At 42.9% G+C, this 23,662-nt stretch overlaps 3 protein-coding genes across 5 annotated transcripts; 2 read left to right on the plus strand and 1 right to left on the minus strand.

Moving 5' to 3' along the window:
* The first annotated feature begins 1,865 nt into the window (after nucleotides 1-1,865).
* On the plus strand, nucleotides 1,866-11,287 carry inpp5kb (inositol polyphosphate-5-phosphatase Kb). Of its 3 annotated transcripts, XM_076751449.1 has the most exons (14): nucleotides 1,866-2,270; nucleotides 3,377-3,428; nucleotides 5,916-6,020; nucleotides 6,180-6,288; nucleotides 6,658-6,774; nucleotides 7,250-7,425; nucleotides 7,567-7,678; nucleotides 7,763-7,872; nucleotides 7,967-7,993; nucleotides 8,870-9,086; nucleotides 9,171-9,308; nucleotides 9,390-9,473; nucleotides 9,581-9,685; nucleotides 9,924-11,287. In XM_076751449.1, the coding sequence occupies exons 2-14, from the start codon at nucleotides 3,385-3,387 to the stop codon at nucleotides 9,990-9,992; spliced, it is 1,413 nt and encodes a 470-aa protein (XP_076607564.1). In that variant the 5' UTR covers nucleotides 1,866-2,270; nucleotides 3,377-3,384; the 3' UTR covers nucleotides 9,993-11,287. The 3 variants fall into 3 exon arrangements, with proteins under 3 accessions (XP_076607564.1, XP_076607562.1, XP_076607563.1); XM_076751447.1 differs by lacking the exons at nucleotides 1,866-2,270; nucleotides 3,377-3,428 and adding an exon at nucleotides 4,812-5,550; XM_076751448.1 differs by lacking the exons at nucleotides 1,866-2,270; nucleotides 3,377-3,428; nucleotides 7,967-7,993 and adding an exon at nucleotides 4,813-5,550.
* A 781-nt stretch (nucleotides 11,288-12,068) lies between these two features.
* Nucleotides 12,069-18,072, plus strand: nle1 (notchless homolog 1 (Drosophila)). Its single transcript, XM_076749727.1, has 13 exons — nucleotides 12,069-12,174; nucleotides 12,733-12,895; nucleotides 13,890-14,110; nucleotides 14,235-14,314; nucleotides 14,401-14,477; nucleotides 14,568-14,665; nucleotides 15,145-15,337; nucleotides 15,467-15,602; nucleotides 15,717-15,763; nucleotides 15,852-16,054; nucleotides 16,225-16,384; nucleotides 16,473-16,543; nucleotides 17,144-18,072. The coding sequence occupies exons 2-13, from the start codon at nucleotides 12,758-12,760 to the stop codon at nucleotides 17,154-17,156; spliced, it is 1,437 nt and encodes a 478-aa protein (XP_076605842.1). The 5' UTR covers nucleotides 12,069-12,174; nucleotides 12,733-12,757; the 3' UTR covers nucleotides 17,157-18,072.
* A 102-nt stretch (nucleotides 18,073-18,174) lies between these two features.
* On the minus strand, nucleotides 18,175-23,120 carry slc25a1a (solute carrier family 25 member 1a). The gene is made up of 9 exons (XM_076751232.1): nucleotides 22,724-23,120; nucleotides 22,073-22,180; nucleotides 21,841-21,940; nucleotides 21,159-21,297; nucleotides 20,968-21,052; nucleotides 20,737-20,841; nucleotides 20,494-20,609; nucleotides 20,348-20,421; nucleotides 18,175-20,251 (listed from the first exon to the last, which is right to left on the minus strand). Exons 1-9 carry the CDS (start codon nucleotides 22,968-22,970, stop codon nucleotides 20,137-20,139), a joined length of 1,089 nt encoding a protein of 362 aa, XP_076607347.1. The 5' UTR covers nucleotides 22,971-23,120; the 3' UTR covers nucleotides 18,175-20,136.
* Nucleotides 23,121-23,662: the final 542 nt, after the last annotated feature.

Below are 23,662 nucleotides of genomic sequence, written 5' to 3' on the forward strand. Positions count from 1 at the left end.
GCCCTAAGAGGAGCCTCGGTGCAAGTTAGAGCCCCCCCCCCTCCCATGGTTAGTGATGGGGATCGTGGGGAAATTATTGGACATTTAGGAGCAGCTTCCACCGGGTGCTTGAGGGTTGGAGTTTTCAGCTGCGCAGAAAAAAAAAGCAATTAGATGTGGTTGTTTGGAAACAGATACTGACAGTAGGTCCATTTTAAGAGCCTGAAGATACCACACAAACCTGTGAGAGAACAAGGTTTGACAGAGACAATCTCATAGATATCTGTTGTTAGATTCCTCGATTTATAATCAGAATATGAAACCAAATGATTCCAAAACCCCCAAACTGTTTTTAAATTGTTAACTCTCTCTCTCTCTCTCTCTCTCTCTCTCTCTCTCTCTCTCTCTCTTTCTCTCTGTCTCTCTCTTACTCTCTCTCTCTCACTCCTGTTAACTTGTCTCCTGTTTTTCTTTCTTTTATTGTGAATTTGTGCCTTTTTGTCATCTTATCTTCCAATAACACTACTGTACATTGGAGACGTAAAGAAATGAATAAAATGAAGCAAAGCAACTGTACATACGCTTTGATGGCAATGTTTTTTTATGTACTGTGACGCAAGTGCAATGAGCATTGTGGAGGAAATAAGAGAAATGACACAGGTTTGCAGTACGGGATCCAGATTGTAGGAGCTTCAAGGGGGTCACAGGTGCAATAGACTCAAAACCCAGGTGGAAGGTTAACCACGCAGCTTCACATCTCTGCCGGTATGTTCCAACAGGTGGCTAAAAATAAAAGACACTGCAAGAGGAAAGCCAGATAATGGACAATGATACTACTATACTACATTATCCATATACTGTAGAGCCTTGCACATGATTCAGAAGCAATCATCAATGCCAAAAAGGGAGATTTAAAAAAGGTTTTACCGATTAATCCATAAACATATAAATCAATTTATCAAGAGATTAGATGTAAATTAGATAGAGCAAAGATAGATTAAAAAAATACACACAATACAAACAGTATTTTTATGAATTGGATAAAAGATAATTAAAGCCTCTACAGGTAGAATTTGAATTACTGCCTTTGGCGCGGTATCAAGTATCAAAAGGGACACTGTGGTAGACAGCAGCCACTACACACACATACACACATACACACGCACAACACTGCAGGCGGGGTAAAATTAATCAGGTTTGGATGGCAAAGATTACTTTAAATCCTGATTATGAGGCGGAAAAGGGGCCAGTACAGAAAGCTGCTTCACATTTTGTGAGAAGTTGATGAGACTCTGCACAGTGTGTGGGTGTCTGAGAGGACATTTTCTGTATGCAAACATTTATGGAAGTTATGCAGCTTATGAGTGACAAGTATATTCATTTCTTTAAAGGATTTCAGATGTTCTGTCTGTATTTCTTTTTCTTGCAGGACTCAGAAACAAAGTCAATCCTGGTTTAAAGCTGTGATTTTATTCCTGCTCTTTATCATATATTTATTTTTTGTGACTGTCTACGTTTTGGAAAATCAATTTAACAAAAATGTCATTGTAATATAGGATAAGGCACAGCTAACTCAACCTTACCAACATAGACAACATTTGCCCCTGTTTGCTGTCCGAGAGGTAAGCTAAGCTAACTGCTCCTGGCTGTTGCTTCATGCTCAACATGAGAGAGGTATCAATCTTCTCATGTCACTCTGAGCAAGAGAGCTTATTCTGAATGTGGTGTCAGCAGCACTTGGCAGAGTTGTTGGTTTTAATACTAAAATGTTTTAAATCCAGAATCGCATGCTTCAAATTGCCATATGTCACTTCATCATTACCACAAAAAACAAAACTCAAGACAGTTAATTTGAGAAATCACAGTATTATTTCAAATAGCACACTGTAAAGCAGAGCACCCTACACATTCCATACTATTAAGAAAGTGAAGGATTATTTATGAACATACAAAGAGGGCTTTCGTGCAACAAATACCATGCGTCATGGTGACAACGAATAAACAGACATGTCCATTCATGAATAAGATAATACTTTCTCACCGGGTTGTTAACCAACCTGGGATAATAGCTTGATCCGATGTTACGCTTTAAGTCCAGAGCAGGTTGGGAGTGGGACCCAGAAGGGGAGCAGAAAGAAAGGGAACCAAAAAGAGAACAAGCAGCCAAACAACGGGACTCACTGTGGGGAAGCAGATCCAGTCTCTTGACTCCCCTTTGGAGACCTTCGTCATCTGTGCACAGGGGGTCTGCAGCTTTTTCCGGACGCCACAACAAAGACACACTGATAAAGGTACTGTACAGAACGGATGATGCTGAAGAAATGAATCCTTTGACAGAAAGACGCTGGATTCAGTAAACATTTCTGAATTTGAGGCAATGATGTTTTTGTGCAAAGATGAAACTAAATGACACAACATATGCTGCTTTCTACTGTGTGTTATCACATTTTTCATAAAGATATTTAGGTAATAGTCATGGTATTATTAGTCTTCATGAAGTTAAAGGACACTGTGGAGGAGGCAAACTGTCCTATATGGCTAACAAGTATTGAATTTAATATGATTACAATGGCTGGACCACTGCATTATTTTGAAAATCTAACATTACTTAGTGAAATTGGTTTTACGTGAACTGTATTTTGAAGGTTGTCAGTTCTGGTATGTTCAACTGTCCTCTGTAATCCTTCCACTCTCAGATACCTGTGCGGTATAACAACAAATCCAGTCTTTTAATTAGTCAGCTCGCTAGTTTATTATCATCTTAGCCATAAGGTAATCATGTTTCGATATGTTTTCTAGCTAGCTGAACATAGCGGAGCATTCAGGATAAAAACAGAGCTAAAAGGTTGTGAATATTGGACTCAGGGGGGCGAGTGTGACGTCAAGTGTTACAAATGGTGAATACTGTAGTTTCTTGATACTAACTGTAAAACTACACAGTTTAAAGGCCTCAAAATACTGAGTTCAACCACAAGCTACTCTTGCACACAGCCACCCTGAATGAATGTTCAACTCAGCTTGTGTTATTAGCAATCAATACAATGTTTTGTTTTCCTATTTCCTATCCTAATCCTATTGTTATTTCACCTATGTATGAAAATCTAATCATTTTTATGTATCAGAATCTTCTGATCAAGTTCTACAAAATCAAGCAAAGTGTTTCTGTTTTTACATTTGACCTTCAGGGCGCTGTCACTTTAACGTGGATGAAGCTAACCGTGATTAGACGTGATTACAAACCCATTTCAGAGATGACTTTCAGGCATCCCTGTCAGGTCTGTTTTATTGGGAGCCGGTCCGTGCTCCCGGTAAACTGGCCGCAGCAGAAGCAATCATTTTATCTTGGTATGTGTGTTTCCTCTTTGTTTACACCTTGTGTGTTTGTGTTTGCCCACAGGGGAGAAAATGAGCTCTGGGAGATTTCGAAGTGGTGGGAGAGACAAGTGCAGGTAAGCTCAGAAACCCATACAGACTTCCTCTTCTCCTTCACCCTCCAGTGGTCTTGTGAGGGTAAGGAACAAGAGAGAGAAAGTGGTGCTGAATGTAATCGTGAGAGAAAGCACAGACTTCAGGCAGAAAAGGTGCAGAGACCGAGGGAAGTCCAGAGAAAGGAGGTATGAAGCCTTTGCGCAGTGTCTGAATTGCCTAACCTCCATAAGTAGCTTTAAGGCTGCTGGTTCTGAGTCTTTGCAGTTTTTGCTCTCTTATGAAACTTAAATAGTCTCCCATTCATCGTTTCTCACTGGACCGGTGAACCCCCTCGGTTATCCACTTAACACTTCTGCTTGCTGAAGAATGTGCCCTAAGTCTCTGCATGTGACACTGTTACATGAAGTGGCAGGGGGAACTGGGGCACCCAAGATTAGCATTTTTTATTTTGTAAGGGCCAATCTCTTCTGGTTGTTTCTATCCTCTAAGCTTGCTTCCATCCTGCCTTTTGTTTATAAAGCATTGTCGCCTGCAGCCCTCCGAAAATTAAGACACTTTTGACTTTGTGCCATGATTTATTGTTTGAACTCTAGATAGATTATAGAGTCATTAATTACTCATATAAAGGTTTTAGTTAGATACAAAACACCAAAATTGGATTCAGTGATGAATCAGTGATCCAAAATGATGCAAAATAATTTATTTCCATTGCTTGTAGAATTCTTTATCCACACGATGACAATCAACACAATATCTACATAAAGTTTTATTTTAATATTATTACCAGGAGTTTGTGCAAATCCATTTTTATTGTAATTTGTATAATTCAGGATTTTTTAAATTATTGTATTGATAGTCATTTTCCAATGCCGTTAAATTAATTCAGCAATCAAACTTTTCATTTAAAGTTGAAAATATTAATTAATCAAATTCATGGTTTTGAAATCTGTAAACCATTGAAGTATTAGGCAAAATGTGTTGGAGTCGCTGATTGCTTCATGTAATGTGTGCTTCCAAATCTATTATGTAATTTGTCCACTGTTATCGGTGCCGTAACACTCGTTAATTAGAATTATTTGAGCTTTTGTTCTTAGGGGAAAAAATAGACGGTCAGAGCTTATGAAACTGCAGTTAACCCCCACCTCTCTCTGGATTTACAAAGATAACCTTTCACCTATATGAAGACTGGATTGAGGCCAAAAGAAGCTAATGCTATTGTGCGCTGTTGTGTCCTCACTAATGCATGGCTGTAATTGCTGGGTTGCATGCATTGTTCAGTGTACTCAGCTGGTAGAGAGAACGCTGGCAGTAAACCTCTTAGGGATCTGAAGGGTTACCCAAGTCTTGCAACAGTGCTTACAATGATGAGGATCAGCCTCCGGTCCTCCTCTTCTACTCTCTGTGACTACACACAATCACAGACAAACACGCACACGTGTTCACATGCCCGTCTCCTGCCTGCGATTAGAGGCCAAATCTGGCTCATTCTTGCCCACATTCCTGAGTCGACCCCATTGCTGCATGACCACACGGGGCTCTGCCACAGGGAGGACTGCACCGCTCCAGGAGAACTTTACCCAGGGAATTCAAGCTTTTCATCCTGACCAGTTTGGAGGACATAAATCTGAAGCTGCCTGAAGAACAAGTGGAGAGATTTGACTAACTAGGAATCAGTTCATGTTACTTCCAGTGGCCTGAGCAGAGTAAAGGCCTCTCGTGTCACATGGCTACAACCAAACCAACCAAAGAAGTCTGAGGAGAAATCAAGCCACAGGCTTTTATTCAACTGGGTGTCGCTTGTTTGCCCTTGCAGGACAGCGTCTTTATTTTTATGTGAGCAATCTTGAACAACCTACCCGACATTGAGGACATACAACAGAGCTAACGCCGGGAAGACCTTTTTCCAGTCTAAGACCCAAAGATGGACCCCTTGACAGATAGTCCACGCGTGCGCTCAGACAGCATGAGCAGCTCAGCATCTCAGGGCTCGAGGTCCAAGATGCTCCTCCGCCAGCGCTTGTCCCAGCTCCTGACCTGCATAGAGGACATGAGCTCTGACGATGAAGCCAATGAGGAAGTGTCCCGCACACTGGATGAAGCCTTTCAGCTTTGTGGGCGCTTCATTCCCACAGACACATTCAGGTTTACACATGCTCATGCACTCATAAACAAATTTACACAGATACACGCATGCAGGAAGAGTTTGAGTTCATTTCTGGATTTCATTAGTCTTCGTAGTGATTTCCAATTATTCTTATAAGAATAATAATGTCTTATTTTTACTTTATAATTTTTCATGAATGACGTGTTGTGTTTCATGTGTTTTTGAAATGAATGAGTAGGAATGAAAGCAGATGTAGAAATAAAGCAAAAATTAAGTTAAAATTGACTGAGATTAAAATGGTTTGTTCTCCAGTATTACCATTGTTGTATAACATTGTCTGAGCTGAGCATATTTATGTTAAGGAAAATGTAGCAATGCAACAGATAGTTGTTATTATTTTCAGGCTACACATGGTGACCTGGAATGTGGCCACAGCAGAGCCTCCTGAAGACGTTACCTCTTTGCTGCAACTAGACGTCCAGCCGCCAGCAGACCTTTATGTGATCGGGTGAGAAGCAGCAATATGGAAACTGGAATTTATAACCTTTGCCAGGAACTGGACTGAAGGATAAAAGTGTCTCTTTTAATAATTCGGCAAGAAAAGAATGAGAAGATCCCATGCGTCAGTGTGTTGTGTTCCTCATTCGTTTGTGTTGGTGTGCGTCAGCCTGCAGGAAGTGAGCGCCACCCCTTTGAGGTTCATCTCTGACCTGCTGGTGGAGGACTCCTGGAGCCACGTCTTCATGGACACACTGGCTCCCAGAGGCTTTGTCAAGGTGAGACAGGACAGAGGAGGAGACCGGGGATTGGACTGTGTCTGGACTGGTATAAACAGAATGGATGTGTGCACTTAACAGCTGGTATGAATAACAGTGTCTTTAAGGCTGCTGTATGTCTATGAAGACTTATATAACTGTGACTTTGCTTAAAACCTCAAATACTCTGAGACCAGTCATATCTATTTGATTTTAGCTGCAGTATATTTTTCTTTACATGGTATATTTACATGTTGTTAAGTAATACAAATTACACTACATAATACTACATATATGCAATCTGAAACTCAGTTAAACAAAATGTTATAGGAGTAAAAAAGGAAAAAGCTAAATTGAAAAATGATGAATAAAATCTCCCTCTCTGTCTAGGTCACATCAGTGAGGATGCAGGGTTTGCTGCTGCTGGTTTTTGCCAAACAAATTCATCTCCCCTACATCAGAAAGATCCAGACCACCTACACTCGTACTGGCATCTTTGGCTACTGGGTAAGAAATGACAATGGGAGCGCTGGTTAGCCCCGAGCCTTACACACAGCAGCACTGTTAAACTCTGCACACCAGGAATCCCACTGGCATCAGAGGCTGTAGAGTTTAAACACATCATGAAAGGCCTATTGTGTTTGTTTAGTGGAATGTGCAACAGCTTTGACAGAATGAAATGAATCACGGAGAAAGAACACTAAAACTAGAGCGGTGCACTGGGGCAAACACTTGTAGGACGAATGTTGTAATCTATTATCCATGTTATTGGACGAAGAGGTGTTTTTTAAATGACAGCATTTTTCATTTACTTGCAAATACCACTGTATAATTAATCTCTACTTTTACCTATAATTGGTCTGGATTCATGATTCCTAAAAGATGAAAATATGACTTTAAACTTAGTGTGTGAGTCTTTGGAAACCCACTTTATCTTTCGCTTCACACACTATATTCCTCCTCCTGTATTTATCTGCGTCAGGGGAACAAAGGAGGAGTGTCCGTGCGCTTTTCCTTCTACGGCCACATGGTGTGCTTCCTCAACTGCCACCTAGCAGCTCACATGAACTACGCTCTGCAGCGTGTTGATGAGTTTGAGTACATCTTGGAGACACAAGACTTTGACATCTCTGACACCCCACGTGTCCTGGACCACAAGTCAGTACTACACAGACACAGACACACACACACACACACACACACACACACACACACACACACACACACACACTGTAAAAGAAATGCACTGAGGGTCTTTGCACAGCTGGTAACGTGAGGTTTCATCCCTCTCACACACAGGGTGGCATTCTGCTTTGGTGACCTGAACTTCCGTATCGCCGACCACGGCTTGCACTTCCTGCGCTCGTCCATCAACAGCGGACGCCTTAATTTGCTCTGGAACAAAGACCAGGTGATGTGCCGCCGTAAGCACACACATACACACACACACACACTAACACACACAATTTCACTAATTCATCTCCTGTCCCTGCAGCTCATCATGATGAAGAAGAACGAACCTTTCCTGCAGGAATTTGAGGAAGGGCCCTTAAATTTTAAACCCACCTACAAGTTTGACCGTAACTCTGAAACCTATGATACCAGGTAAAACACACAAACAAATACATCACACACAAACAGCCAACATGTTTCACAAACTTCATCCTGTCGCTCTTCTTCCCATTTGAATTTTGCACAGCTGTCCGAAGACATGGTTGGGTTTTACGTAAGGCACACTACGTTTTTTTGTGTGTGTTGCATGCCCCACATTCACTTATTTCTTAGTCACCGCACCATCTGTCCTTTTTCCCCAAGCGTTCGCCTTCGAATACTTAGTTAGAATGAAACATGCAACCCCTGAGATGCACTGAATAGAACCACAAAGCAGCGAACCCTGACGTATAGAGGAAGTTGGGTGCAGCTCTGTCTGTGAGCCATATCCATTCATGACACCAGCACCATGTATGTGTCTCTCTCAGAAAGAGCACTGTGGCGCTGCCCCTAACCATGTACAGACCCAGGCCCCTGCAGCGCTGCAGCACCACCCTCTTCTTCCTCCTCACCTCCCTCACCTGGGGGCTGGTCTCTGTCTGGTTGGGGGCCTGGTACAGGGAGGTAGACATGCCAAGGTGGGTGTCTCCATAGATAGAGGACCCTGTACTAAAGAATAGCCACCTTGAGGTTATATACATATAACCTACAATCACAAAATAACTGGAGACACTGATATAACACAAAGGGTGGATGTCTTACAGACATGAAGACCTGAAACAACTCCCTCCTGCACTCAGCACCCCACTGTTTGTTCCTGCATAATGTATGTGTTGTGTTTAAATGTGTGTATACATAAGCTGTAATACCATCTCAAATGGTATTATCCACCATTTCTCTCTCTACACTGCATCTGTGCATCAGTGTTTGTCGGGTGTGTGTTCTTTAACAGCATTGTTTCTAATATTTTTGCATGAAAGTAAGAATTGTGAGTTAGCTTGATGTGCATAGACAGAAATAGAAATGTGACATATCAGTTAAGTAGCAGAAACAAAGAATTAACCTCATTCGCAAACTGGGAACTGTGGTATCAACACTTTGCTTTGCTCAGTGGCAAGAAGAGGAAACCGGCCTGGACAGATCGGATCCTCTGGCGCATTAAACCCAAAACCCCGCCATTTGAGGATGATGATGATGAGAAGGCATCAACTTCTGCTGACGATGGGCTCGATGAGTATCCACTCCTGGTCACTCAGGACAAATACACCAGTGACATGAGCTACGGAGTCAGTGACCACAAGCCCGTCATTGCAACCTTCAGTCTGGAGGTGAGAGCAGACTACGACGCTGTTTTGTGCTGCTCAGTTCAATGAAGAGTTTTTCTGCATTGTTAAAGCTTCTCTTTCTCACAGCTGAGGAAGTGCTTTGACACACCTCTGGTGCACATATCTCCTGTGGGCATATGGAGTGCCGACCAGGATGCACTTCTTAACTACACCATCCAAGAGGACTTCATGTCGTCCACGTGGGACTGGATTGGCCTGTACAAGGTACTGGTACAGACATAGAGAGGAAAAAAACAAATAACACAATACAAACAGAGCTGAACTCATGCGGGTGCTCTCCTGCAGGTGGGATTCAAGAGTGCATCCGATTATGAAAGCTTTGTGTGGGTCAGAGAGGACGAGCTGCCGGAGACAAATGAAGTCATACAGGTAAAGTGCACGTGAGGCATTTGTATCATTTTTTGGGTAAACGGCGAATGAATGCATGCTTAATTAGCTTGTGTGTGTGTGTGTGTGTGTGTGTGTTTTGGCTGCAGATATCTGTGGATAAGGATGAGATCCCGCTGCTTGGTGGAGAGTATGTTTTGGGTTACTACAGTACAAACATGCAAAGCATCCTTGGTCTCAGTGCTAACTTCCAGGTGAGTGTAGCATTACAATATCTGCAGTTACACTTAATTATGTGTCAGCAGCTTATTATCATGGATGAGGATTGTGTCACTTGTGCCCTAAGACACACCAGTACCTCTCTGTATAATGCAGCTGTACAAAACCACTATGACCTCAGTAATAAATGATTAATGAATTTACACATTTCCAACAATGACAAGCAATCTGCAGTAATTTGCATCTTGTGTCATCTTTGTTTCGATCTTGCAGATCCTGGAGTCAAAGCGTGCTGTCATGGAGGGCCTCGTTCCTGAGAACGTCAACGGGCTCAACAAATAAGAACAAATTCACTGCAGTGCCATGTCTTATTCCTCTCCCCTGGACATTCACACTAACTTGATTCAGACTTTCAAATGCCCCAAGATCAACTCCATCATCTACAGGATAAGGTGGCTCAGTTATTAAATGATGGCCACCATACTGTGCCATCACATGGACTGGAAACTTCCATTTGTTGTTTCCAACTTTGCCTTTAAGGAGTTCACCTGAAGTCCGGTTCACTCTTGCTGGAACAGTTTCTCTACAAGAAGGTTTATCGCTGTAACAAGTCACTCTCCAGTTTATCCACAGGCCTTTTTTTTAGCCTTTTAGCAGAAAATACAGGAATAAGTGTTGTTTGTGGAAGTGGTGGACATGCACTGCAGGTCAGTACAGTCCTTGGTCAAAATGTATTTGAAAATGCAATTTTATGCTTTGGTTTGGTCCACGTTCGTGCCAGTGCAGAGGGCTGTACAACAAGTGTCAGAAGGATGTGCCAATCATAGGGAACTGCTGTATAGAAAATTCTATGTTGATGCAGGCTGTTTTGCTTTATCTGTAATGTCATAATGCGGAAAGATCGTAATCTGATGATTGAGTTCTTCCTACAAAATTCTTGCTATGGATTATATGCACCAATTATTGGATCCAAGTGGCATTGGGTGGAATGATAAAAATGGGAGAAAAATTTAAAATACAATGCACACATGAATTCCTCCAAATATCTGATGTAAGCTGTGGATGGTGACGTGGAGTCCTGTGGTTATATATTGCTTTATAACCAATGTGTAATGCATTTGCAATTAGCATAAGTCTAATGTGTGCCATGAGAGACTCCAAGGCAGCGACCAGAATGATAAGATTATATTTTGAATTTACATAGATTTGAAGTTTTGCATTAATTATTTATCCATCTTGCTCTAAACGTCTTGACTGTAGTTTCTCATATTAGTGCAGTACAAGATGCCTTTTCTATTCCAAAATGAATCCAAAATGCAAAAATGATCGTCCTTGTGATAGAAATTTCAAAATGTCTCTGTGTGTGTTATAGTGATAGTATGTTTATTGGGTTGACTGATTGATTGATTGGTAGAGTGAACAATATTACAGCAACAGAACACAATCAGCTTACAGGATGTATATTGACATTATGTGTGCCATTGTGGAAATAAAATGCTGTATATGTAGCACAGGGGAAGTGATGTAAAATGCCTTTTAAGTCAATCTATGACCACAACGACTTCTTTTTAAAATGTACAAACAGGGTCTCCTCTTGATGAAATGTTCAAAATCTAATTAAAATGAGATGCACAGAACTTGTGGCTGATGGTTTAAGATCATTGATGTATGACATAAGAAGTGATTCATTTGGGTGCATTCATTCAAATCATACATTTTACTAGTGAGTTCTAATAAATGTAAATGACCAATAATTCTGGTCCATAACCAGTAACTCTGCATTTTGTAGTAACACCACACAAAGTCAAGGTTTTAGCAAGTGTTCAATGACATCACTCTATATGACAAATGATAACATACTATAATATCTCACTGAACTATGACATTTCACACTACTGACATCACACTGTGTTATGACATATGATAATATAAAATGACATCACATTATATAATGACATCATAATATTCTTTGACAAATCACACTATTCTGACTTTTCACACCGTCCAGCACACACAAGTGTGATTTGAGGACATGATTTTAGACGACAATCTGGTTTCAAGAAAGGCCGTTATTTATTTTATTTTTTTTCAACTTGAATCTATATGTTCATTACAGAGGTAGATCAAGTATTTAGGACACAGATTAGGGTCATCTGGGTACTTATGAGTTACAGCTAACCATTTATTTTACCATCTATGCTGCTACACTTGGAAAAGCTAATACTGATAACAGGGAACCCAAAATATGTCATTTTCATAGCGGAAGTGATGACTGGTCATATTGTTATATGTTATTGTTATCATCATCATTATTATTATTAATCTTATTGTCAGTGAAGACGAGTAGAAAGTAGCCCAACGCAACAAAACGACAGTTCCTCCGTTCTTCACATTACTCTCCCATAATTCATTGCGCGAGTCCGTTCACTGACATGACATCTCTGGCTTCGTTGAGTATCTTTCCTTAAAGGCTCTCCGTTGGCACACACGTGGGGACTTGTAACACATCGCTACCTCGCTAAAGGTAAACTTTTAGCACATGTATGTGTCAAATCAGTGTCATATAAAAACTGGACACAATTGTGTTAACAAGTCACGGTTATCTGACAGTCCTGCGGCCGCTGCTAAAAGGAATTAGGTGCTCAAAATGCTTTCAAATAGCAGGCTAGCCGAGTTAGCTTCATTGGTTGACATCACACACTATGGTTGACATAGGCTAAGTTAGCTAAAAGTAATCCGCTAAACAGTCCGTTTGAAGTTGTGCGATTTGGTCCAAATCTTTGTAATAACAGTGTTAAACATGGCTGCGCAATGTGTTGCTCCCTGTCTTGTTTTGTCACGTACGGTTTGAGAGTTAAATAATGGACATTTGGTCAGCTAGTTTAGCTAGCTGTAATGTTGCCTTCATGATGAAACTGAAAAATGACAACACCTCGAATTCATTAACAATACGATGGTTTGCAAAATTCTGCAAAATCTATTCTGATGCAAATACAACATTATGGTTTGGGCTGTAAGGGATGCGGCATCTTAAAACGTCTTATGTGTGTAAACCTCTATCTGTGTGATTTATTTTTTTTAGATCTGTATTCAAACCAAGCAAGAGGATGACGAGTGAGGACGTGGAGCGGCTTTTGATCCAGTTTCAGGACGAGGATGGGGAGGTTCTGGGTTCACCTTTTGATGTTCCTCTGGACATCACCCCAGACAAACTGCAGCTGGTCTGCAACGCACTGCTACAGAAGGTAACCAGCTGGCGTTTCAGTCATGCCAAACTTTGTCCACATCCACAACACTCACTTTAAAACGTCTGTTTGTGTACAGGTTAGCATTGTATATCTATTGTACAATGGTACAGCCCGTTTCCCAAGAAGTTGGGACACTGATTTTTGGAAGTGTTCCTGAGCTCATGCCCTGACGTCCACTACACAATCATGTCTGTTTTCAACGCAGTGCCATCTGAGGACTGAAGGTCACAGCCAGCCAATATTGGTTTTTGGCCTTGTGACTTGTGTACAGAGTTTTCTTCAGATTCTCTGAATCTTTTAATGACTTAATGTGCGGTTGATAATGAATTTCCTAAATTCTCAAATTTCACATTGAGAAACATTATTTTTAAATCATCGTGGTATTTGCCAGCAGTCTGTCACAGAGTGATGAACCCCTCCCCAGCTTTCCTTCAGACAGACTCAGCCTCTCTGGGAGGCTCTTTTTATACATGTTACTCACCTGCTGCCAGTTAGCCTAATTACCTGTGAGATGATCCACCAGGTGTTTTCTTTCAGCATTTCACAGCCCTTCCAGTCTTTTGTTGCCACCGTCTGAACTTTTTTTAAATGTGTTGCTGGCATCAAATTCTTAAGGAGGATATTGTTTTCAAAAAACAATGAAATTTCTCAGTTTCAACATTTGATATGTTGTCTTTGTGCTGTTTTCAATTAAATGTGGAATTTCATTGGTTTGCAAATTATCACAATTTGTCTCTCTTTACATTTTACACAGTGTCACAACTTTTTGGGGGAACAGGGTTCTAATATTACAGTATTCAAGTAACCAGATTTCACTATTCCCTTTTCAGATATTTACACACAGTAAATATCCTACATAGAGATCATGTCTCAGAGACCTGGTTTCTGTTTCTTCTCAGATGCAGCCATTCAAGTTATGCAAACCTGAAATATGAAATTCAAATCAAATCTCCTATTTTTTGTTTCGTCTTTTTGCTGTTATCCTCTGTAGGAGGAGCCGGTGCCACTGGCTTTTTTTGTGCGTGGAGAGGCTGAGGTGGTGTCCAGTCTGGGCTCGTGTGTGAAGGCTCTCGGGGTGGAGACAGAGCAAGTTCTTCCAGTGGTGTACCAACCCCAGGCTGTGTTCAGGGTTCGAGCCGTGGCCCGCTGTACCAGCACACTGCAGGGACACACAGAGGCTGTCATCTCAACTGCTTTCAGCCCCACCGGCAAGTGAGTAACAGAGCAGCTGACAGCTTTCTTTGTTTATCCTGCATTTTTGTTCTCTGATTTATCAACGGTTTCGTGATGAAACTGTAAATTTTGTTCCGAAGACACACCTCTGGGTTTGTTTCAGATATCTGGCCAGCGGTTCAGGCGATACCACAGTCCGTTTTTGGGATTTGACAACTGAGACGCCTCATCACACTGCCAAAGGTATAAAGTCACTTTAGCATGATCGAGATACAAATGGCTGATTAATGGTTTTAGACACCAATGAGCTGTATTCTGCTTTACTTCAGGACACACACACTGGGTGCTGAGCATTGCCTGGTCACCTGACGGCAAGAAGCTGGCGTCAGGGTGCAAGAACAGTCAGGTGAGCTCCCAAAGCACACGTCTTATCTGTATTTTTAAGCTGTATACCATGAACGTGATATATTTGTGTTTTGTGGGGCTGTTTCTGTAGATCTGTCTGTGGGATCCAGTGACGGGTTCACAGATGGGGAAGACTTTGACAGGACACACCAAGTGGATCACTTGGCTCTGCTGGGAACCTCTCCACCTGTGAGTGCTCAATTCATCACTTTCTCATTTCTGGAAATTGCTGACAATTTTACTGCTGACCTAAAACTACAAATTACAGCTATTTTACCTTTTTGAAGAAAGGCACAAACCACGCACAGTACAGTACATCCACAATTCAACTCCCAGCTGAGGGGCCTTTGTTGCATGTACCCCTCATGCTTCCCGTCCGTCTCTGCACTGACTGTCAGATAAAGGCAAAAAAAACAAAGGGTCAAATATAATTGTTAATTCAATATTCCCATATTTGCCTCCCATTCACAGCCACAATAGCAACATGCCCAACAATAAAATGCATGCTGAATGAGAGTTTGTATTGAGTTAGAGAAGCTGTGCGAACAGAGGCTCAGCTGGACTTCAGCTCTCTATAGTGTGTCTTGACTTTGAATTGGGACCCGCTGTCTGAAACTTTCTGCTCTTGTTGCTGTTACTCTGATCTGCCCCCCCTCTCTCCCCGTCAGTAACCCAGAGTGTCGGCACTTAGCCAGTAGCTCTAAGGACGGCTCGATACGTATTTGGGACACTGTGCTGGGACGCTGTGACAAGATCCTGACTGGACACACTCAGTCAGTCACCTGTGTGAAGTGGGGGGGAGATGGACTTCTCTACACGTCCTCCCAGGACAGAACGGTTAAAGTCTGGAGAGCCAAAGATGTAAGTGTGCATGTGTGTCTTTGGCTGTGATATTTATTCAAATATTGATCTCCACAGACAGAATGAGAGGAAGGAGGAAACATCTGTGTGTCAAAGAAAGAGCTAATGAGTGTGTATTTGTGTGTTTAGGGCGTCCAGTGCAGGACTCTGCAGGGTCATGCCCACTGGGTGAACACACTGGCTCTCAGCACAGATTACGTCCTGCGCACTGGAGCTTTTGAACCCGCATCTGCCACCGTCAACCCTCAGGACCTCACTGGATCATGTAAGGATCGTGTCACTTTCGTATGGGATACAGTGCTACTAGAGGAGGCTGTCTGGCTTCAGTTTGAAGGGGATGTTTGCATGTAACATTGCATTTTGTCCCCCCCCCCCCCAGTGGAAGAGCTGAAGGAGAAAGCTTTGCAGAGATATAATAAAGTCAGAGTAAGTACTGTTTGTTGTCTGCACTGATGTGTTCAAGTCCATACATGCCCCTCGTGTCAGTACCCTCACTCCTGTTCTTGTGCTGCAGGGTCCAGCTCCCGAGCGCTTGGTGTCTGGCTCGGATGATTTCACCTTGTTCCTGTGGAACCCTGCAGAAGACAAGAAACCTCTGGCCAGGCTGACCGGCCACAGCGCCCTGGTCAATGAGGTGCTCTTCTCCCCAGACACCAGGCTCCTCGCCTCTGCCTCGTTCGACAAGTCCATCAAAATCTGGGACGGACGCACTGGAAAGTAAGAAAAAGCTCTCAACCACTAAGAGCAACAAAGCTCATGTTGTCCAGTAAATCAGAAATTGACTGTGTGTAATACCACTGTCGTCCAGGTGGTGGTGTTGTAGACCTCAGATTTGTGCATGTTTGTGCCACAATTATGTCTTTGCCTGCTTTTCCACTGACCCAAAGGTACTTAATGTCCCTGCGTGGCCATGTGGGATCTGTTTATCAAGTGGCGTGGTCAGCAGACAGCAGGCTGCTGGTCAGCGGCAGCAGCGACAGCACGCTCAAAGTTTGGGACATCAAGACCGGGAAGCTTAACATGGACCTACCTGGCCACGCTGATGAGGTGAGGGGAAGACAAGTGCTGCTTCCTGATAGTTGTGCATTGATTGAATGTTTTATTTGTCTAATTGCCTTTTTACTTGCACGTGCAGGTTTTCGCAGTGGACTGGAGTCCTGATGGACAAAGAGTGGCCAGTGGCGGGAAGGACAAATGTCTCCGAATGTGAGTGAGATGCCAAGAAGTCATCTTTATCATTTCTGGTTCCACCTTAAGTGCCTGGAACTTTTAGTCCAAGAAACCTCTTTTCAAGCAGCCTAAAGACCAGCAACATTAGGCAGATTACTCCACTGACATATGACAAAGCCATGGCCATTTTTACGCATCATTTTTGGACATACGTACAACAGTGATGACACTGATTGTCATCGGTCCATCTGTAGTATGTTTTCACCTGTAACTCCATGTTCATTGATGTGTTGAAGCACAGCGAACAAAAAAACAAACTTCTTTCCAGCTGCAGGGTTTTAGAATTGGCGACTGAACTAAAATGCTTTGAGTACTCAACCAATTAGAAATGTTCAGTGCCACAAAACCCCACCCCCACAAGTTCCTGTACTCTTGGAAAGTACTACTCACCGAGCACAGACATGTTGGAGGGTAAAATAAGTCCCTGGAACTTAATTTAGACGCTGGTCCGTGCGGTGGAAACAAGCTGAGTTCCTCTAAAGTTTCCTAGTCTCTGAGGAAAGTTCCCGCTTTAGTTAAAGTTAAAAACCAGTGTTTCCTCTTTCCTAACCCTCTTACCTTGTATTGTATTTCCAGATGGAGAAGATAACCACACCTACATGCATCTTCCTCTTTCCTAACTTCGGCAGAGGATTTCACATCTACTGTCAAGAAGCCTGACAGCTGGAGCGAGGGTGGCTAGACTGTGCCTAATCCCCCATTTGGCTTCATTACACTGTCTGTCAACAATTGCATTGTGTCAAGGAACTCTGGTCCGCCCATGACGCAGGTTTGAGACCCATGTGGGAATATTAACGATGTAACACTGAAACAGTGTTTAGCAGAGCAGGAAGGTAAAATCAGAACGTCCATCCATTGAGATCATTACAACTAGAAGCTGCACTGAGTGAGCATCTCAGAGCTCAACATGAAAGAGTTTCTATTCACGTACGACTTGTTTTGTGCGCATCCAGAGCACTCTCATGGAAAGAACTTCCTCCTCAGTTTAAAGCCTTATTATAGAATTATGCCATATGGAGAAACTACAAACAAGGTTATCTAAAAATGAATACATAACCACATGCTTCAAAGTCTGACTGCAGACTATATTCTAAAGAAATGAATGAGATGCACAAGATTTAGCGAAACATGAGGAAAACTTAAGTATTCTTCAGCAGCATGTGTGTCCCCTCCTTCACCTTCAGCCTTACTAGACAAAGTCTACCCTGCAGGTGACAGGTGGACCGGCGAGGCAACAGGTGGGAGCACTAATACCTTCCTCTGTGATGTTAAAGCTGACCGCGCTCGCCCTGCTCCTTCAGCCTTTAATCTCCTCTGACCTGCAATCAGCAAAGCTTCAGCCTGCTGATATTCCAAGTGTCACCAGCACTGAACTCTGATTTTCGTCCCACTGAGGGCAAAAAAACCGGTTCACCATTCAGGTTAGATTAACCTGTTTTTACTTCCTGTATACAAGTGGCTTTGTAAATATTTAATATGAATAAACACTTACAGCACAACAAAGGAAACTGTGTTTGACTCAAGTCTTTTAAATGATGAAATCTACATCTGAATGACTTAGTTTTGTTCATCTGATGTCTTAACACACATTTCCAGAGTCACACAGATCAGGTTTATTAATTCCAAATTTATTGAAACCAGTGAAACCATGTCATGTCCAAATACCTCTCACACATCTAATCATGTAAATCATACTTGGAGCATTGACGTTTGTTAACAACACCTTTTTCTGACATCATACCAACATATATCCACCCTCTGAAATGTGAACAAATCAAATCTCATATGCTGTATGATGAAGGTACATGGGCTGTCGGCCTGTTCATGAAAAGCTGCAAAGCATAAACACAAAGTCCAAACCGTGAAAATGTGCGTCAGTAATGAAAACAAACCGGTTGAGACATAAAGGTTAAACAATATCCACTTGCTTGTGGTCTAAAATGTAATAAAGATTTGCTCCTATCAGGGATTACATTGGATTCTACTGAAGTAGTTTGTCAAAGAGGAGTAAAAGGCTTCTGTGCAAGGCTGTGTGGTGCAACCAGGTCCATCAAAACCAAACCTTGCTTAAAGACTAGTCACTTGTCCTATCGAACCTCTGACATATCCAGTGTCCCCGTAATGTCATTCAGCAGGTGTAAACACTATATTAGACAAGAATGAGTGCATTTAAAGATGGCTAACACACACTTTCATCAGCATACAAAAAGCTTATGAAGCAGGTTATTTTGAGGTAAACAAAGAATGTTAAAGTGACATAATATCTGACTAGAGGACAGTTTGATGAGTGAATCAACAAGCACAAGAAAACCACCAAAGGCTCAAGCGCATTGAAGTCGTATGGCTTACATACTGCAGACAGACATGTTTACATGTTCATCTCAAGTAGGAGTGGATTCACTTTCATACTTCAGGCTGCACCTGCTTGAAAACAGCAGCCTGACTGAGCAAAGCATCGCTGCAAAGCCGTCACATTCTTGTCTGATTTTGAAAATGTTGTTTTCTCCAGAATGGCAACATTGAGCTCATTAACTTCTGTTCATAAACCGACTGTCATCTCCTACTCTTAAGACTGCATGTGAAGATTATGCTACATATGGATGTTTCCTACAACATGTGCTTAACTTGTTAACACCCTGAAAGCACCCTGCAGGAGAGGCACTGACTCCAGACCAGTTGGTGCAGCCTCAACAAGCCCGCGAGCGGCTTTTAGAGTGTTAACAGGACCAGATGCTACATCAAGATTCATGCAGCCATACTCTTTGTTTATCAGCAGCGGCCATAAAACGCACAATGAACAGTATCTAAGGTTCGTCACCAGCGAGGAAATACTGTGAACTGTTTTAGTACAATGACACCACAAGCACAGTCAAGTAAGCAATTACAACACCGAGATGTGTTGAAGTACTGCACGGACATTTTAAAGTACTGCGGCGAGCTTGTTTGCATCCAGTAGCGTCTCTGTTCTTCAGTCAGTATAGTAAGTACTCAGTGAATCAAAAGACACATTTATGGTTTCAGTACAAAGTATTCACTCTACAACATGTACGGTAACAACAGTCATAGAAAGCTAAAACATCAGATGTACGTCATATCCCTTTTTTAACCTACTCAAGTTAATTTTTCCTCCTTAGTTTGAACCTTTGGTTAATAATACATCTGTTTCTTCTCTAAATACACTAGTTTCTGGTATTAAGACTCAAGAAAGTGAGTCTAAAAGTCGGGTCAGACGCACAGAATAACATGTCTGCATTTCACTTTGCCTTTTACTGTCCTTCAAAATAAAAGAATCCCTCTTGATTCCTAAGTCTGACCACTAGAGAGAGGGAGGAGAAAAACTGAGCTGTTTTGTGCCACCAGCCACTCTCCCTCCCCCTTTTTTTAAACCATGTTCAGGATACGTCCTGCAAATCATTCACTGAAAGTCACAGAGTGGAAACTGGTACGGATGAGATGTCATCAGCTCAGGGCGATGCAGAGAGCTAGTATGAAGTAGAATAGAGGTGTTCAGTTGTGCGTAGCATGAGGCACTGGTCTGTGCTTTCCTCTGGTCCTCAGTCGCCGTCCGTCTACTGGGTCTTCCACACATCGTTGAGTAGTTTGACCACCTCCTCGTAGATGACGAAAACTATAGCCACGTCCAAACACACGCGGCCAAGCCTGGGAACTGTCCCTTTGTAGAAGCTGCAGTGAGGATGAAATTAGATGAGGTTAGATGTCTTGTCTGTACTAGAGAAAGCTAACCAGCATGCATCAGGAGCAGGATCAGGGTCAACTCACGCCTGAGGGCCTTCATGCTTCAAGATCTGGAAGGCACAGTCCACCGTGTTTTTGTAGCGGTGGGCCTCCAATCCCTACCGAAGAAAAACTGTGTCTTAAAAACATCAAACCTGATGACAGCAATTATCACAGGGTGTATTTCCTACCTGCATCCTGGTCTTCACAACATCCAGAGGCGTATTTCCAAAGACACTGGCAGCTCCTGCTGTCGCTCCAAACATCGCTGTGACGATGGGGTGCATTTCTTGTCTGGGATCGTCACCTCAGAGGCCAAATCCAAAAGTTAGGTTTGCGCGGAGAGTGGAAGGACAAAGAAGGAAAACGCATCAATCAACTGGACAGAGGACAGGAACGTTGGATTTTGCTTTGCGGTAAAAAGGCTTTCTCACCTTTGTACCAATTGCGCAGCAGGTTCATCACATAGAATCGGATGGCCTGATTGGTTCCTTGTTTCAGCACAGTCGCTGTCAGACCTTGATACGTCCCCCTCACACCTAAATGAGTCAAACAGGCTGTGTTCCATCACAGAGTTCAAACCACACGCACGCATACTGGTCATTCCGAGCTTAGTTCTGATGACCAGTAGCCAAAGTGACCCTGGACACATCCTGCTGTCTTACCCTGTTCTCTGATGATCTCACTGAGTCCGTGAAAGAAGCCTCTGTAGCGAGGTCTGAGGGAACACTGGTCATGGATCATCTTCACCTGGAGGACGAGGGAAGATTTCATCTGCCCGTTGTTCATTCAGAGCAGCGTTGATAAAAACAGAAATGGAACGGGATTCCTACAGGAGAAGAAATGTGTAACTGACCTTCAGTGTCTCCATGGGGCAGACGACCACGATGGCCTCTGCTATGCCTGCTCCTAAACCGCACACCAGGCTCCGCGTGTTGTCTAGCCGACCCGTGGCATCTCGCATTGGGTTGCTGAGCATCTCGAACGTGCCAAACCTGATGGGAAGGTGATACGTTCGAGAATAACAAGGTCAAAATAAACAGACAGGGGAACATTTGTGTGATGGATTCCACTGAAATTCATAGTTTCTTCATTGACCAAAGTAGAATTTTCTGGCTCCAAACAGCTGACTTGATGGTAGCATCACTAAACCAGCTCCAGTGAGTTTTGTGAGTAGCAGCAGCACAGTTGATGAATTGGTTAGTTATTACTGTCTCATGTTTCATAGACCTGACAATTACTTTATAATTTGAGGAAATAATGTGCAGATTAACGATCTTGAAAATATGAATTAGTTGCAGTCCTAAAAATTTGATTGCCTTTGACTTAAGTACCAAGAAATGCTGTGTCACTGCTTTGACATCACTCAACTGTTAATTCATTTAAAGGTTACAACCCTGACGATCTGTGATGTGATCAACCTACAGGATGCAAGTGGCAAACATGGATTTCTCTTTCCGTTTTCATTCCCTCTCCATTTTTAGGCTAAAAAGCATTAAATCTGTCAAGTAAAGGCTACTGTATGTGTGCATCGTCACCTCACTGCAGACTTGGGTATTGATCCATAGAGCAGGGAGCTGAGACCTCGATACAACCCTCTAAGCCCGTGATCCTGCACAGTCAGCTTCACACAGTCACCTGCACACACACACACACACACACACACACACACACACACACACACAGAGCATCCAGGAGTTAGTAACCCAGCAGAAGCCCACCACACAAACCTGCAGCCAGCAGGCAGTCACACATGTCCCAGTGACCTACCGATCCCTCTGTACCGCGGCGGGTTGGCTCTCTCGTCCAGCTGCAGCTGGGTCTTGACATATTCTGTGGGGAAGGTGATACAGATCTCGATTCCTCCTGCAATGCCACCTGAGTTAGGAGGGAGGAAAGGAGAGAAACACTGCTGTGGAGATTTGTTGACTCGCTATGCGGGACTGTTCTTGAATGTTCTGTGAGGAGGAACAGTTTCAGCATAATTAAGATGAGATGGACTGATTGCTGGGAGTTGCTGATGCTAGATCGTTCCTGGTGTATCTTTGTGTTTTAATCAAATGTGATGCAATTACACAGCAGAGCCTGTATTGAGCTGGAAATAACTGCCGAGGGCTCCTGGATGTATATCTGCCTCTATTCAATATGCAGCATCAAGCTGTCAGCAGCTTTAAAGATGTTTCTAGATTTATTCAAAGGAATAAAATGTGAGTGTGTGCAATAATAAATAAAAGAGCAAAAACATGCACCTACATCATGCAACTGTTGTAGCATCCCTGCCGGCTGACTGTGTTTTGACCCACTTCTGCATGGGTAGCCTTAATGTGCGACAGACTGCGATTAGACTGCGCTGTGCAGAAATCAATGGGCGACTATGAAGGGGGAAATCTGCGGGGTGAAAATTTGCATCGCAAAATCAACCTGCAAGGATGGCCTTTCCAGGATGCGTGATTTTCCTCCCTCCGACCGCAGCAGCCGCCAGGTTTCTCCTCGCCGCGTACGACCGCTGGTGGACCGGCAAAGAGCCCAGCCCCGCCGCGGCGGCAGCGGCGGCCAGACGCCGGGATGGAGGCTGCTGATGGGAAGCGGAGCTCTGGCATCCTCTCCTGACACCGCAGCTCTCGCACGGCCCCTCACACACCGAAAACGGCTTCAGCAGTGAGGACATTTTGCTCGTCTGGGCTGAGTGTGGATGAACAATGTCACACAACAACAACACAACACAGGGAGGCGGACCACTGTGACGGCTGAGGGAGCATCAATATTCAAATAGCGGTCAGGTGATGGGGCAGGCCATTGGCTCACCATGCTGCCTAATGCCTTTACTTCTGTCATGTGACTATGCATGATATTTGGCGACCAATGGCGTGGACGATGCTGTAACTGATGTGGCGAATCATATAGTCTGACTGTCAAGTACTATAATAATCCACAACACTTCCCACCAATATCAGATAGATAGATAGATAGATAGATGGATAGATAGATAGATAGGGTTCAGATTAGAAAGGAATTAACTGTTTGTTCAATATATACTCAAGTATAGGTATGTATAGTATGTGAGTACAAGTATGCATTAATGGATGGATATTGAGGTATCGTAATACAGTGATTTACACGGATTCTACTATTCCCAGAGCCACAGAATATCGTAATAATAATAATTAGAGGAAATTAAATGGATAAGATTAAAACAATACAAAAGACTTAACTCCCTTGTCCCTTGTCACGAGCCAGGCAATCAAGAATTTAGTGTATGGCTGTTGCCTCTTAATCCCTGTTTCCTTAAATAGTGCTCTCACCACGCCAGAGCGCGTGCACACACGCACACTCTACCTCCCCCCCATCACCCGTTACAAT

This window comes from Chaetodon auriga, chromosome 15 (genome assembly GCF_051107435.1).
Source record: "Chaetodon auriga isolate fChaAug3 chromosome 15, fChaAug3.hap1, whole genome shotgun sequence".
Classification (NCBI taxonomy): Eukaryota; Metazoa; Chordata; class Actinopteri; order Chaetodontiformes; family Chaetodontidae; genus Chaetodon; species Chaetodon auriga.

Bases quoted from the DNA above. Each gene is read 5' to 3' on its own strand.
- slc25a1a (XM_076751232.1), bottom strand. From the start codon at position 22,970: ATGTCCTCACTGCTGAAGCCGTTTTCGGTGTGTGAGGGGCCGTGCGAG. The intron at 20,610-20,736 runs GTGAGAAAGCCT...TTGGCCTCTGAG, and splicing joins GCTGCGCAATTGGTACAAAG to GTGACGATCCCAGACAAGAA. The intron at 20,252-20,347 runs GTGAGTTGACCC...TCCTCACTGCAG, and splicing joins AAGCATGAAGGCCCTCAGGC to CTTCTACAAAGGGACAGTTC.
- inpp5kb (XM_076751447.1), top strand. From the start codon at position 5,330: ATGGACCCCTTGACAGATAGTCCACGCGTGCGCTCAGACAGCATGAGC. The intron at 5,551-5,915 runs GTTTACACATGC...TATTATTTTCAG, and splicing joins ATTCCCACAGACACATTCAG to GCTACACATGGTGACCTGGA. The intron at 9,474-9,580 runs GTAAAGTGCACG...TTTTGGCTGCAG, and splicing joins AGACAAATGAAGTCATACAG to ATATCTGTGGATAAGGATGA.
- nle1 (XM_076749727.1), top strand. From the start codon at position 12,758: ATGACGAGTGAGGACGTGGAGCGGCTTTTGATCCAGTTTCAGGACGAG. The intron at 14,111-14,234 runs GTGAGTAACAGA...GGTTTGTTTCAG, and splicing joins GCTTTCAGCCCCACCGGCAA to ATATCTGGCCAGCGGTTCAG. The intron at 16,055-16,224 runs GTAAGAAAAAGC...ACTGACCCAAAG, and splicing joins TGGGACGGACGCACTGGAAA to GTACTTAATGTCCCTGCGTG.